Source organism: Alosa alosa, chromosome 1, assembly GCF_017589495.1.
Source record: "Alosa alosa isolate M-15738 ecotype Scorff River chromosome 1, AALO_Geno_1.1, whole genome shotgun sequence".
Lineage (NCBI taxonomy): Eukaryota > Metazoa > Chordata > Actinopteri > Clupeiformes > Clupeidae > Alosa > Alosa alosa.
Genome location: NC_063189.1, coordinates 44,353,916 through 44,367,073, shown reverse-complemented (window position 1 = coordinate 44,367,073; position 13,158 = coordinate 44,353,916). Strand labels below are relative to the sequence as shown.

The 13,158-nt window shown below is 42.5% G+C and overlaps 1 protein-coding gene across 10 annotated transcripts in view; it reads left to right on the top strand.

Moving 5' to 3' along the window:
- The first annotated feature begins 2,746 nt into the window (after positions 1-2,746).
- The window catches only part of rnf220a (ring finger protein 220a), a 135,970-nt gene continuing 125,558 nt past the window's right edge, over positions 2,747-13,158 (top strand). For all 10 annotated transcript variants that reach the window (XM_048255955.1, XM_048255946.1, XM_048255931.1 and 7 more), the window contains exons 1-2: positions 2,747-3,052; positions 12,807-13,158. The exon at positions 12,807-13,158 is cut by the window's right edge and continues 538 nt beyond it. In XM_048255955.1, the coding sequence (XP_048111912.1) occupies positions 13,030-13,158 (129 nt within the window). In that variant the 5' untranslated portion in view covers positions 2,747-3,052; positions 12,807-13,029. The remainder of the gene's footprint in view (positions 3,053-12,806) is intronic.

Sequence of the window (13,158 nt, the reverse complement as noted above, 5' to 3'; positions counted from 1 at the left end):
GGATGAGGCATACCCTGAGTGACTGGCTGTGAGCGATGGGTGTCTGTACAATCCAGATTAAGATAAGAAGGGGAGCCCTTCATGTTGTTTCAGTGGAGGAAGGCGATACGGTGGGGCTGCCGCCATGGGCTCCCATGCTGGGCCCAGACCCCTTTCATGCCACCACTCCATGTGCCTCCAAAGTAGACTGTTACGGCAGGCAGGTGGCTGAGGGAGGGTGGTAGGGATGGGGGTGAGCTGGGGGAACAGTAGAGCAAATGAGAGAGTCAGCAGGGTAGCGAGACTCCAGCCACTGAGACACTCATTAAATCCTCCTCTCTCTCTCTCTCTCTCTCTCTCTCTCTCTCTCTCTCTTTCTCCGCCCCGCTGCACTGTCTGACAGTGCTGCCATCACCCCGGCCCCTCGCCCACGCCAATCTCCTCACTCTCTCTGTGTCTCTGGCTTATGACTTTTTATTGTTCTCTCATATGTGTGTGTGTGTGTGTGTGTGTGTGTGTGTGTGTGTGTGTGTGTGTGTGTGTGTGTGTGTGTGTGTGTGTGTGTATTTGCAGTGTGTGATGACAAAAGTTCACAAACTCATTATACCATCATCTGTGTTTTGCTTGGGATGATGATGATGTTGATGATGAATTTACTTTTGATTGATTGTTCCCTGGTGTTTGTATTGTTAAAATGTTATGGCTGGATGGTTTTGTTGATTTATATGCTGTATTAATCTCTCTCTCTCTCTCTCTGTGTGAGTGTGTGTGTGTGTGTGTGTGTGTGTGTGTGTGTGTGTGTGTGTTTGAGAAAATAAAATCAGATGTACTGGTGTGGTCTGTCACTAATGTTTCATTTCAAGGGGCAGAGCTGAACAGGCACCATTTCATTTAGCCGCTCTTAACATTGCCATGTCTTAGGCTAAGTGACAGCGATGAATAGCCATCTCAAATACACCCCTGACAGAGGATAATGAGGAGCTATGGACACACATAATTTTCCCCATACAAGGCCTTTGTGTAAGGCATTGCTCTCAAAGTCTTCTGTTACAATGTTTGACTGCAGCCCAGTTTTGTAAAGATGATAATTAAGACCAGTGAGATGTCTAGAAATGATGTCTGTGTTATTAAATCAGTCCAAGTGTCCCATCCAGTGGGTCTCTCGATTTATAGACTGTATAGGACATGTCAAAATCAAAAATGTGATTAAAAAAAATTAGGATTTCAGGCAAATCACTTTTAAATATGTGTATCTCTTTTCAAAGGATATTTCAACAAAAAATCATGAAAACATACAGCATGTTTCTTTAATAGACCTATGTGGTGAGGTATTATTTTACTGAAAACGACAGGAATTTTGCTTATGCTTTAAAAACGTTTAAATCTGAACCCCTGTCTAGTAAGTGAAGGCCAGGAACTGCAAGGTTCATTCATTATTTTTCATCCCAATTTAATATTATACAGAGGCCTGTTACAGTATTTCAACCTGATGTTATGCTTCCAGTCCACAGACATAGGTTTTGTCATATGATACAGTGCAAAGAGAATGTAAAAAAAATTAAATCGCATTAGGGGTTTGCAAAAAGGGGTTCAAACGGCATTGTGCACCAGGCCTGTAAAGAGAAGTATCATCAAAGCAGCGCTTTAGCAGTCCACATCAGTCCATTTAGAAACATGTTAAGGGACTGAGCGAGGAAATTTGATTTTGAATAGGGAAGGACCTCGGACATGGATGGGCTTTTTCCTCCTCTGTTGCCCCGACTCTCAAACGGATGTCATTAGCAACACAAGAGAGTGCTAATGTAACGCACTGAGGTCCATATGTATGGCCACTGAACTCCCACCCCCCATCTCCGCTCCATCAGTCCCATTATAGACAGGGAGCAGGACCACGGCGTAAATAATACACACGCATGTGGGGAGTAGGCCTACGTGTCTGAATATCATTCACGACACACACTGAACATGGCAAAAACATGGCGTAACGTGGTCATCAGGGTAATCCAAAGTGCACATTTGATAGCATTTATGTATCCTAATGATAAGGTCTGCGCGAGTGCCTCCTCAGAGTCTGTCTCCTCTCAGCTCAATGAGCAATGCAATTCATCTTCTATCCAGCAGGTGGATGTAATATCTGAATTAAGGGTTCTGTTATAGGCTACGTTACCACTCGAATCTCCAGCCTCTACCAAGCAGCACCTAGTGTTTCTTAAATACTAAACTGTTTTCACAAATCGTTTTAAATGTTCTTTGGTTGCAAGTTGTACCCACAATTTAGCAACTCAAAAATGCAAAGGTAAAGACCAATGACAATTTAGCTGTTTTATACCCTGAGACATTTTTGTTGTATCTTTTCTACTTATCAACTTATATTCCATAAACAAGCGCAGGCAGCCATTCCGAAACTGTTATAATGTTGGATTTCTGTGTATTTAAAAAATATTAAATTGATTTTCCCAGGGGGCCTAATTATTGTTTTAGAGCAAGAATTGGCTACGTATGACTGGTGAACTTTCCCGATAATGTCCAAGACAGTTGTCCTCTTACCTGTCCTAGACTGGAAAGGAAAAACAACATTCAGCGTTTACGTCTTTTGTTTGACTGTGGACTTCATTTCCCATGGTCTCCTCCACAGTAGAGTAGTCCGAAGATAATTCATTCAGTGCTCACAAAACAGCGCTGAAATCCCTCAAGGGAGCGCGGAAAGGGGGGTTGGGGGACAGGGAGGAGGAGAGAGGAATGGGAGAGAATGTCAGTCATTGAGCGAACCTGGCGCTGAGCGGCAGCACTGCACCTAAAACACTGTTTGTGAATGTGAACCATCCACCTCAGAATCACTCTGCCTTTCGCATTTTTTTTGCGAGTCCACGCAGATTCCTTCTGCAACTGATACCATTGTGAACCTTCGAGTTGGGACAGCAGCTACCTTCTCTGAATCCAACAGCGTGCTACGACTTCTTTCTACTCCATGCTTCTCCGTTATCTCCTGTGCGTTCGCTCGTCTGCCCTGAAAAGTTTCGGTCGTGAGGATAAAAGGACATCTTGAATCTTCAAAGGGATTGTTTTAAACAACGTAAGTGCACCGAATGTCTTGACAGAGCTTGTTTATGATCACCAGTTGACTCGATGGGACCTTGCTCTTGTTTAACTTTCTTTTACATCAGACGGAAAATCCTGCCTTATCTCAATGTCTTATACGCTAAGTCATTGCCCGAAGTGTGGTAGGCAGAGACCTTTGCTTCAGGACATTGTCAAACATTTGTTATTACATTTAAAACCAGCCCGTCTTTGTATGTTAATCACCTCTATGTGCATGTCACCAGTGTGTCATTTCTGACATTTTATGATGAATGTGTCGTCAACGTTTTCCCTCTTTACTTTTGGTTTGTCTTTTTGGGTGTAAAAGCGGGAGCGTTCGGGTAGTTGGAGTTTGCTTCATGGACAGAGTTAGGTGCCAGTTACGCGAGCAGAACACACAGGACATTTGTTTAAACTTATCACATGATTAACATACTAATGAGAAGACCTGCAACTTGCTTTTTTCTCTTTGACGTTGCCTTTGTTTTGGAACACATTTCTATTCTTAAGCTTGAACTCTAAGGAAAATGTGGTAGCCTAATATCACCGGAGGAACGGACCAATTTACACCTGACATGGTGTCAACACCTTAACATTTTGGCCATGCGGAATTGTAACTGAGATCTCATGGTATCGCTGCTCACTTTCACTGCTAATGTTTGTCACGGGCCTACTTAAACAAATCAACTAACCCTCCTCGGTGCCACTTCAGATTTGACATTTACTAAGACCAGTGGGACGTGGCTCATCTCATTAACTGTCCAGCGAACGGATTTAGTTTAACTGGATTAAACCTATAGGCGTATTTGATGTGGTCATAAAAATGCAAATACCTGTGGTTGCTCATATGGAGTAGGCCACACTCACTCTTACAGTTTTAAACTTACTGTTTTAACAGGCCACCGGACTTCTTGATGAGAACATGAACACGGGTTGTTTTGCTTTGCCCTTTCAACATCTCTCCAAGCATTTGGGCGCGAGTAGCTATAATTCTTCTTTGGAGTGAATCATTCAATTTAACGCTGGCACACTAATCAGAGCATAAATTAACACTCATACAAGGCCAATAATGCGGATTGTTCGGAGGCCACAAGTGACTGTAGTCTTGTAAGAGTAGCAAGTGTGTGTGTGGGGGTGTGTGTGTGTGTGTGTGTGTGTGTGTGTGTGTGTGTGTGTGTGTGTGTGAAGAGAGAGAGAGAGAGAGAGAGATTACAATTCCATAGAAATCTAGAACTGTAGTGTCATATACTCACTAAAGTTGTGTTTTGATGGTTCCAAGACTTCCCACTTCCGTGTGGTGAGTGGGACCCTCACAGGACCTAAACCGAAAGCTTAGCCAAGTCGTCAGCAGTACCAAGGGAAACACCTGTTTACTATGGACCACTACAATTTACATCCTGCCTAGAACGACAGACTGGGCTACAAGCTCGAATGTTTCCGCCAAACTGATAAGCTGTAAAATGAGTCGCTGCATACAGAGTACGTCAAGCCTAATTCACAATAATGAACACAAGGAGTAGCTGGGCTGTGCGTCTCCTCTCAAGCTTATCTCGAGTTTGACACTATATCATTATACGGGTTTATACAAGCAGACCCTAGTTTTAAGACTGAACTCATTATAGTTGAAATACAGTAGTGTTTCCTCAGCTGAAACATAATGTGGCCTATTTATTGAAGAGCATAATGACTTGGTTTGATTTTATTGCAGTTTTATAGAATTGAGTTTTAATAAAATTATGGTTGATAATAATAAAAACATTTGTTGCCACCCACCGTGTGCATATTTTTTAGATATTGAGGGAGTAAATTAAAGCATAGGCCTAGTTGTGAAAGTAGTTTTTTTTATTGATAAACATTGAACAAGTTTTATTTTAACGTTACCAAAAGCGTTAAACCATTGCGTTCTGTCGCATGCAGAGGACTTTCCGCTTTAGGATAGGCATCTATATTTGTGTGAAACGTTTAACTGCTTCATTGAAATGGTCGAAGTTATGAGCTGGCTATATGTTCTAAATTGAGCAATTTAAAATAGACAGTGAGAGGGCTGTTTTATATTTTGAGATATAGAAATATCCCAAAATAAAGCAGTATCATTTACTTACAATTACATTTCAAGTGAACCTTACCAGACAACTTCTTCACCAATTCTGCCGATGCAGTTGGAAAAAAAGAACTAGGAAATTAAGAACAGTTCTTGCAAGGAACACACTTGCCTGTGATGACACCAAACTTTGTTATGTTTTGTAGTTTACCCATGCAATATGCATTATCTGTCGGTGGAAAGAAGGGGCTTCACCAACTGTGAGAGCAAATCTGGCTGCTTCACAAGGTTAGATGACCTTTCACATTTTTCAAGACATAAATCATTAGTCATCACAATCAAGCTTGTGATTATAGTATGTGATTGTGTTAAATTGTGGGCTACTCATTGTGTTAATCAGCGTGGAAGATCTTTAATAAACCACACGTAGGGTGTTCAGGCAAGCAATAGCCTGTCTGTTCGACGGATTGTGTGAACATAAGTTAGGATCCCATGTGAGGAACACATGTATTATATACAAATGTTATTTTTTAAAACAGATTTGCGCTTCCGGTCCATGGAACACTCACAGCATTTAAACATGATCTCAACAATGCAGTGATAGAATTTAACATTTATTTTAAATTGATCATTTAGATTTGTTTAAAGGCTACACGCATCATTTGTTAGGAGCTTCGAATTGGAATTTGTTTTTCTCTTCTACACATTTCCTTAAAAAGGCATTCCCTATGGTTTTGTTCCCTAAGCACCGCAGGAGAGACGCATGTGAACAGAAAGTCGAGGTTGCTGCAAGATAGAAAAGTAACAGATGATTTATTTGTCAGCGTTTCGATTTCTAGCGCCGGCGCTTCTTTTTTATCCTTTTCAGCGGCGATGTCAGCTGTTATTGCTTCACATTGATTCCCTTGCAAAGTGAGAAGTGAACTAAAATTAATGTCGATTCCAGTGGCCGGGTCAATAGCCAGAGTTATTTTAATCTGGATTTGTGCGCTGCGCGGAATTAAAAAACGGAGAGCGAGCAAGCGGAATGAAACACTTTCTTTCTCGCCAACAATTAGGAGGGCATCTCTTTAGCAGTCTTGTCTGGTATGCACGGAACGTTTCGAGGAAACAGAAAAGAGCAACCGCAAGTAGTGCGCTTCACTTTTGGATAATTTGTGACAGTGTTCAAAGCGATTGGCACCGCCGGTGCTGGCTGTTTAGAGTATATTTTTCAAAGTCAGACCGACGCTTCCAACATCGAAAGTAAATTAACCTCAGATTTCATCACTGCGCCGACTTGATAACCCCTGGTCTATTAACTCTTATCGATGTAAGCTGTTTTTTGTCGTATATTAAAAGTAGAATTAACCCATCTAAGAACGCACAACCCCGCCCCCACTCATGTTTATATTTTGATGTGCTAATAAACACTTCACTGAAAACTAATTTGTCATGCAGACGGTGGTACTGCATGGTAATTGAAATGAACACCATGACAGTAGGCTAAATTAAAAACGGTGTTTGAACATGTGGCACACAACAAATTTCAAGATCCACATGCAGCACAGTAGCATAAATTATACACGTTTTTGTTGTTACACATTTGTTAAATTAGTTATTTTTAATGGCAAGAGGTTCAGGAGTAAATAATAAAATTGACAAACAGGGGTGGTCGAGGATAACTTCCGCATCCTCTTTCCTTTATATTTTGGTGCGCTCAGACACGCCTTTGCATGTGCCTTTTTAATCAATTCCAAAGCGGAACATTTGACATTTTATGGTGGGGAAGGCTACTTGTAGGTTTTGGCAGCGACGCCTTTACGTAGTTGTTTAGCTTTATTTGTTGCTTTTTTTCCATGGTGTAACGGTTACTGATGCTAATTAAAACAGTAGTGTGGGCCTATGCATGCGTATTAGGGAATTGCTGTGTGCAGGTACTCCTAAAGTGTATTTTTTTTTGTGTAAAGTGTAATTCAAACCTTTAATTGTTATATACATGCCCATTTAATATAACTGTATGACACAAAAATATAGAATTGTATTAATGAAACACGCAATGTCCATGTGAAGACATGTCCCCATATCTATATATAATAATGTTTTTGTTTATTTGATTGGATCTACTATGGCAACAAAGTGTTTTAAAAAAAAAACGTTTTTAAACTATATTTTAAAAATGAAAATATTCCAATACTTTTCGCTGGTGGGCTTAGCATTAATGTATAAAAATGTAGACGGACTTTTAAGAGCAGGTGTTTTATCAGCATCACACAGTTTAGATAGAAATAAAACACATCCACCAACAATATCCTACTTTTTTCTTGCTTCTCCTCAAGTGTGTAAACTGTTACACACATACACAACACAGATGTTTGAAAATATTTTAGATGAATGTATTTTAATTATTCTCCATTTGAGAAAAAGTATGAAATTGTACAATTGTACCCAGAGCTTTCTGACAACTTAACACAGGAGCTTTTTTTCTGCATAGGGTGTGATGAATTTGGTGAAAACTGAGACAACAGGCACATTGTCGGAACAGCCTCAGTGGGCTCCCACTGATGATATGAGTTTTTGAAATAACAGCTATCAGATATTTTTTCCTCTCTCCCATTTCCCCATTTGTCAATTATTAGGATCTGAGTTTCAGCACTAGAAAATAAGTTAAGTTAATTTTCAGATGCCTCCCCGAAGGCATTAGCAGTGCATTTACTTGAGATCGATTGAAGACAGATATCTATCAGCTTGTCTTAGTGCTTCTTATTGCCCTCCCACACAACTCCAACCCTGGAGTGGGAAGCAGTTTGTCTCCGGAATGCAGACATTTGCAAATGCCATTTATTTAATTACACCATCCTTTAGACATTCATCTGTGCACACGTATGCCTGGGGGCATTCATATATATATATATATATATATATATATATATATATATATATATATATATATATATATATATATATATTTACCTGCGTACACAGATGCACATCACACATTACACATTATGCGAATGATCATTTGTGTAACACTAAACGTGCATTCTTGGCACACACACACACACACATAATCACACATAATCACAGATATACACACATGCGCACTCGTACACAGAGCGGAAAGCAAGCCTTGCACATGTGTGATGGCCTCGGGCCCTCGGTGGTGGTGCGTGGTGTTGACAGAGCAGCTGAATTAGTCAGGGGTGTTTTATAAGGGAGGCTGGCCAACAAGTTGTCATCGGGTGGGTGGCGTGGGGGGCTTGGATGCTGACTGCATTTTCCCTGCATGGGCTTTGTTATCTATTATGGACAAGCTGCTGTCCAGTAGTGACGGCTGGCCTATACTGGAAAGCAAAGGGGGAAAAACCTCTCTCTCCCCCCTTCTCTCTCCCTCTCTGTCTCTCTCTCTTTCTCTCTCTCTCTCTCTCCCTCTCTCTCTCTCTCTCTCTCTCTCTCTCTCTCTCTCTCTTTATGTCCCCAGTCTCAGTGTGCTGGACAGCGGAGGTGAGGATCGGTGTGGTGGGCGCTCCTTTGTAGTCTGGTGCATGTTTGGAGCCCAGGAGCCAGACACCTTGCAAATAATCTGGACTTAGGGTGGAATGAGTTGGCTCAGGTGGGCGGGATGAGACAAACAGCCCAACAGTCCCTGAAATGAAAAGGCCGGGCCACGGGAAACTTTGGGGAAATTATTTTTGTTCTCAGTGAATCACACTTACCCGTCACTGAATCGTTGCCATAAGGCTTTCTCTCAGAGGAGAAATTGTGTAAAATGTGTGTTAGACAAAATAAATAAATAAATAAATTGTAGATATGGTAGTTACTGGTTTGACGCATGGCATCCCTGGAAGCCGCACGCAGATATTTTGCAGATTGATGGCTGATAGTCATCGGCAGATTTTATTGTGTGTCATATACTGGGGAGAATTTATTTGTTGTTAGTGAACTACTGTTGTGTGGCACAGCTTGTACAGTCATTATTGATTTAGCTTGCTGTATATCCAAGTGTCATTATCCCCCATCTAGTGCTTGCTCCTGTATTAAATCTCTCTTTCACCTCGCCATACGTGCCTTCTTTCCATCTTTTTTTTCCTCCTGGTGAGCAGCTGTGGCGTGTTATTGAATTGCACCTCTGTAGTTTTCATATCATGTAGGTTGTGATTCTAATTCAGCAGGAAATATGAGCCCGGCTGTCCCGAGTCGCCAGAGCTGGCGGCGGTGACGGACTGTATTTTCAATAGTATTGACTGTCCAGCAGCCTTCGGTCCCCCCAAAACAGACAGTGCAGCGCGGAATACAGAGTGTGCTCTTAGAGGAGCAGACCACAGGATGCGGATGAGATAGTTTACCCTCCTAGTGCCATATTGGCAAATATTGGATGGCACCACTGGACTTGACTGAGAGGGGGAAATGGGTTTGAATGCAAGGGAAGACTGTGGTTTGCATGCGTGAAATGCCATGTTACGAAAAAAAAAAATATAGGGTTCCTTGCCAGTGTAAATTTAGCCTTGTGTTTTGTCTGGTAGTGTAGTAGTAATTATTTCAAAAGATGTGCAGGACAGGTTGTGTCTTTGTAGTTTGGTAGATGTAAATGAACTCTGAACATGAATACAAATTACTTCCTGAATTATTTGATTTTCATGTCTTTGTTTATTTAATGTTGCAGTGTAATACAATACTGCATGACTGTTGCTCAGACGCCCCCTCCTCTCTTTCTTTCCCTCTGTGTCTTTGTGTGTGTGTGTGTGTGTGTGTGTGTGTGTGTGTGCGTGTGTGTGTGTGGGTTTCTCGGGGTATTAAATGACAGTGTCTGCCCTGTCCTGTAATAAAATGTAAGAGTGGCACTTTCACGGTTGTCAACAATCTCTAAATATACTAACTGACAGGGGAAAGCACAGATGCCGTGGTTTGAATGTAATTTTCCACGGAAACTTTTATTCATTCGAGACTTACAATTGCCTTGCAGTCAGATTTTGACAAGCATTTTTTTCAATATTAAATCTTATTTTATTTGTTTTCTTCTCTTCAGCCACACCAAGGGAATCTATCTTTGACAACTTTTTATCTGCACTGTTTCATAGCATGTCATTGTTTTAACATCAGGAACTTTTGGAGTGGAAATATATTGCATGTCAGTATGGCTGACACTGTGATAGGACAAATGAAATCTCAAGAAAGTCATTTTAAAGACAAATAAAATGTGAGCTACGGTAACTTCTCTGCTCCATTGCCAATGATAAGTTTGGTTAGAGTAATCAGCTGTTCCCTACCATGCAAACAGCATCCCTGACTGCCATATTCTAAAATGGTGGCACCGTTGTTCAGCATGTATAAAGCAGAAGGTGTATCATTTTATGCGCATTCAAATGTTAGATGTATTAAAGTGGAGACTCATTTCTACACTCATAATTTGGCGTTATTGCTGAAGGTATGGCGGCTAGTTCAAATGCAGCCACTGGGAATGGAGTATGTTTTCTTTGGATGTAGCTGTCGTAAATTCTTGTCATGCTGCAATTTAGTGTTCTCCCTTGATCTCTTTCCATTTCTATTTCATTTCATTTCTCATTTCACTTCAGTCTCTACTTCTCCTCAATGCCATCATCATCATCATCATCATTGTCATCAGCATGATTATCATCACTTCTATTTCTTCTTCTTCTTCTTCTTCTTCTTCTACTTTTTAGTCTTTATATTTTCCTCACCCTCTCCTCTTTCTTCTTCTCTCTGTGCTGTTCTGGGTTTGTGTGGGTGAGTGTCAGGCTGACTTGCCCTGCCCTTGTGTCAGGCAGCAGCAGAACAGCACACTCAGGCCGCTCAGTCTGTTCTGTGCTTCTGTGCCTCTGGGGTGGCAAGCAGACCAGCTAAACAGCAGATAGGAAAGGAGAGGAGAAAGGAGAGGAGAGGACAGGAGAGGGGGGAAGTGAGGAGAAAAGAGAGGAGAGGAAAGGAGAGGAGCAGAGAGAAGAGGAGAGAGTGCGGGAGAGCCAGAGGAACGATTAGCACATGTGTATCACACTCAGACTGCTTGCGTTTTCTCTTCGGCCATCCGGGGATATCCTGTGTCCTTTTATTGGATTGTCAGTTTCACACTGCCTCGCCACGCTGATGGTAATGATAATAAAATTGAAATATCCAGGTACTTATCACTGTATTACCTTGCTATCAACACCTAGACGGACTCATTTTTTAGAGGTTATCCGAGGGGAGAGATCTGATACAGAGAACTGAGAGACGGGGTGGAGGGGTGATGAGGGAAGGGACAAGGGTGATTTTTTTTTATTCATTTTTTTATGTCCCCGTGCATTTTCATGGTGCTATTTTACCTGCTAAATAGTGTGCAAGACGGAGCACAATGTGAATTGTGGGCATCTGGCCAGCCGTGAGTGGTGTAGTCGTACACGTTCCCACTGGGCAGGAGAGGCCAAACACGTCTCGGTCATGTGTGAGATAATGGAAAGCTCATTTCAGATCATGTCCGCTGTGGGGTCTGCGTCTGCTGTGTGAATACAGAGGTTATATTACAGGCTTTGATGTACATGCTGTGATAATGATAACATGTCTATATTTTAATGCCCTTGAACTTGCCTTAATGCTAGTCTGCATGGACTTTGAAACATTATGGGTGTGTGTTTGTTTGTGTGTGTGTTTGTTTGTGTGTGTGTGTGTGTGTGTGTGAGAGAGAGAGAGAGAGAGAGAGAGAGGCTGGCTGAAAGAGTGAGCATTTGAATATATGTAACATAGTGGCAAATTGTTTTTAAGGCATTGCTTACTATAGAGGAATTCTCTTTAATGTTAATATTTATGTGTTATTGATACAGTGCTCTTAGGATTTATGAGTGTAATATTTGTAGTCTTTTGTGATTTATAAGGGAGAATATTTAATTTTGCTAAGTGTGTAACATTTCAAATCCTTATACAGTAAGATCAGAAATTAATAATGTACAGTAATTCAAGCCATGATTATTAAGTCTTGACAATTTATAACAAATGCACACACACACACACACACACACACACACACACACACAAACAAACACCCGCACACACTCATTCATATACGCACACACACACACACACACACACACACACACACACACACACATACACACACCTTGAAACTGTCACCACTACCATCCATCATTAAATCAAGTCACACTTTCCCCCAATCGGCCCATCTAAATCCTCCAGAGGACCTCATGTCTCTGTTGCACCCGCTGGGGGTCAAGAGGTGAAGTGCGGCTAATTTATTCATTCAGTCAAATTTCCTGTGCAGATGGCGGCCCGATATGATATCAGCGTGCGAATCCCACCGGGGGGGGGGTGAGGAGAGTGGGCGAGTAGCGTGCGGGCCGAAGCGGCTCAGGGGAGCACAGGGAGTCGGAGCCGGAGCTGGGCTCTTATCTGATCGCCAGGGCTGCCTTTATCTGCCACAGACGCCGTTCCGCTCCAGCGACACAGAGATGCAGAAATAAGAAGCTTATATGCGATCAAAACCAGAGATCTGCAGGAGGGGAAAAAGTTTCAACTTCTCGGGAAGAAGGAGAGGGAGATATAATGTTATGCACACACATTCTCATGCACACGTACACACACACACACTCACACAGAGTTTGTCTCTCTCTCTTAACACACAGGGGCTAGCAGACTTTTGTTGTGGTTTTGGGGATGTGTATGTAGACGTCTATGTGCGTGTGTGTGTAGGTGCTGACAGCTACTCTTCCTTTTTTCACAGGAAGAGGAACTTCAGGATGACCCCTCAGTGAGACCGACCCACGACCCGAATTCCTCCGCGCAGAGACCCACCCCCTTCCCCCCCCCTCGACCCCAGTGTCCGACTCTCTCCAGTGCCGAGTCCCCTACCTAACACCGCCACCATAAACCCCACACTGTCCACCTTCCTCCCCTCCTCCCTCGTCAGCTCGCCCCCTCCCCCGCACCCCCTCCCGGACTCCATCATGGACCTCCACCGCGCGGCCTTCAAGATGGAGAGCTCCTCCTACCTGCCCAACCCACTGGCGTCGCCGGCGCTCATGGTGCTGGCGTCCACGGCCGAGGCCAGCCGCGACGCTTCCATCCCCTGCCAG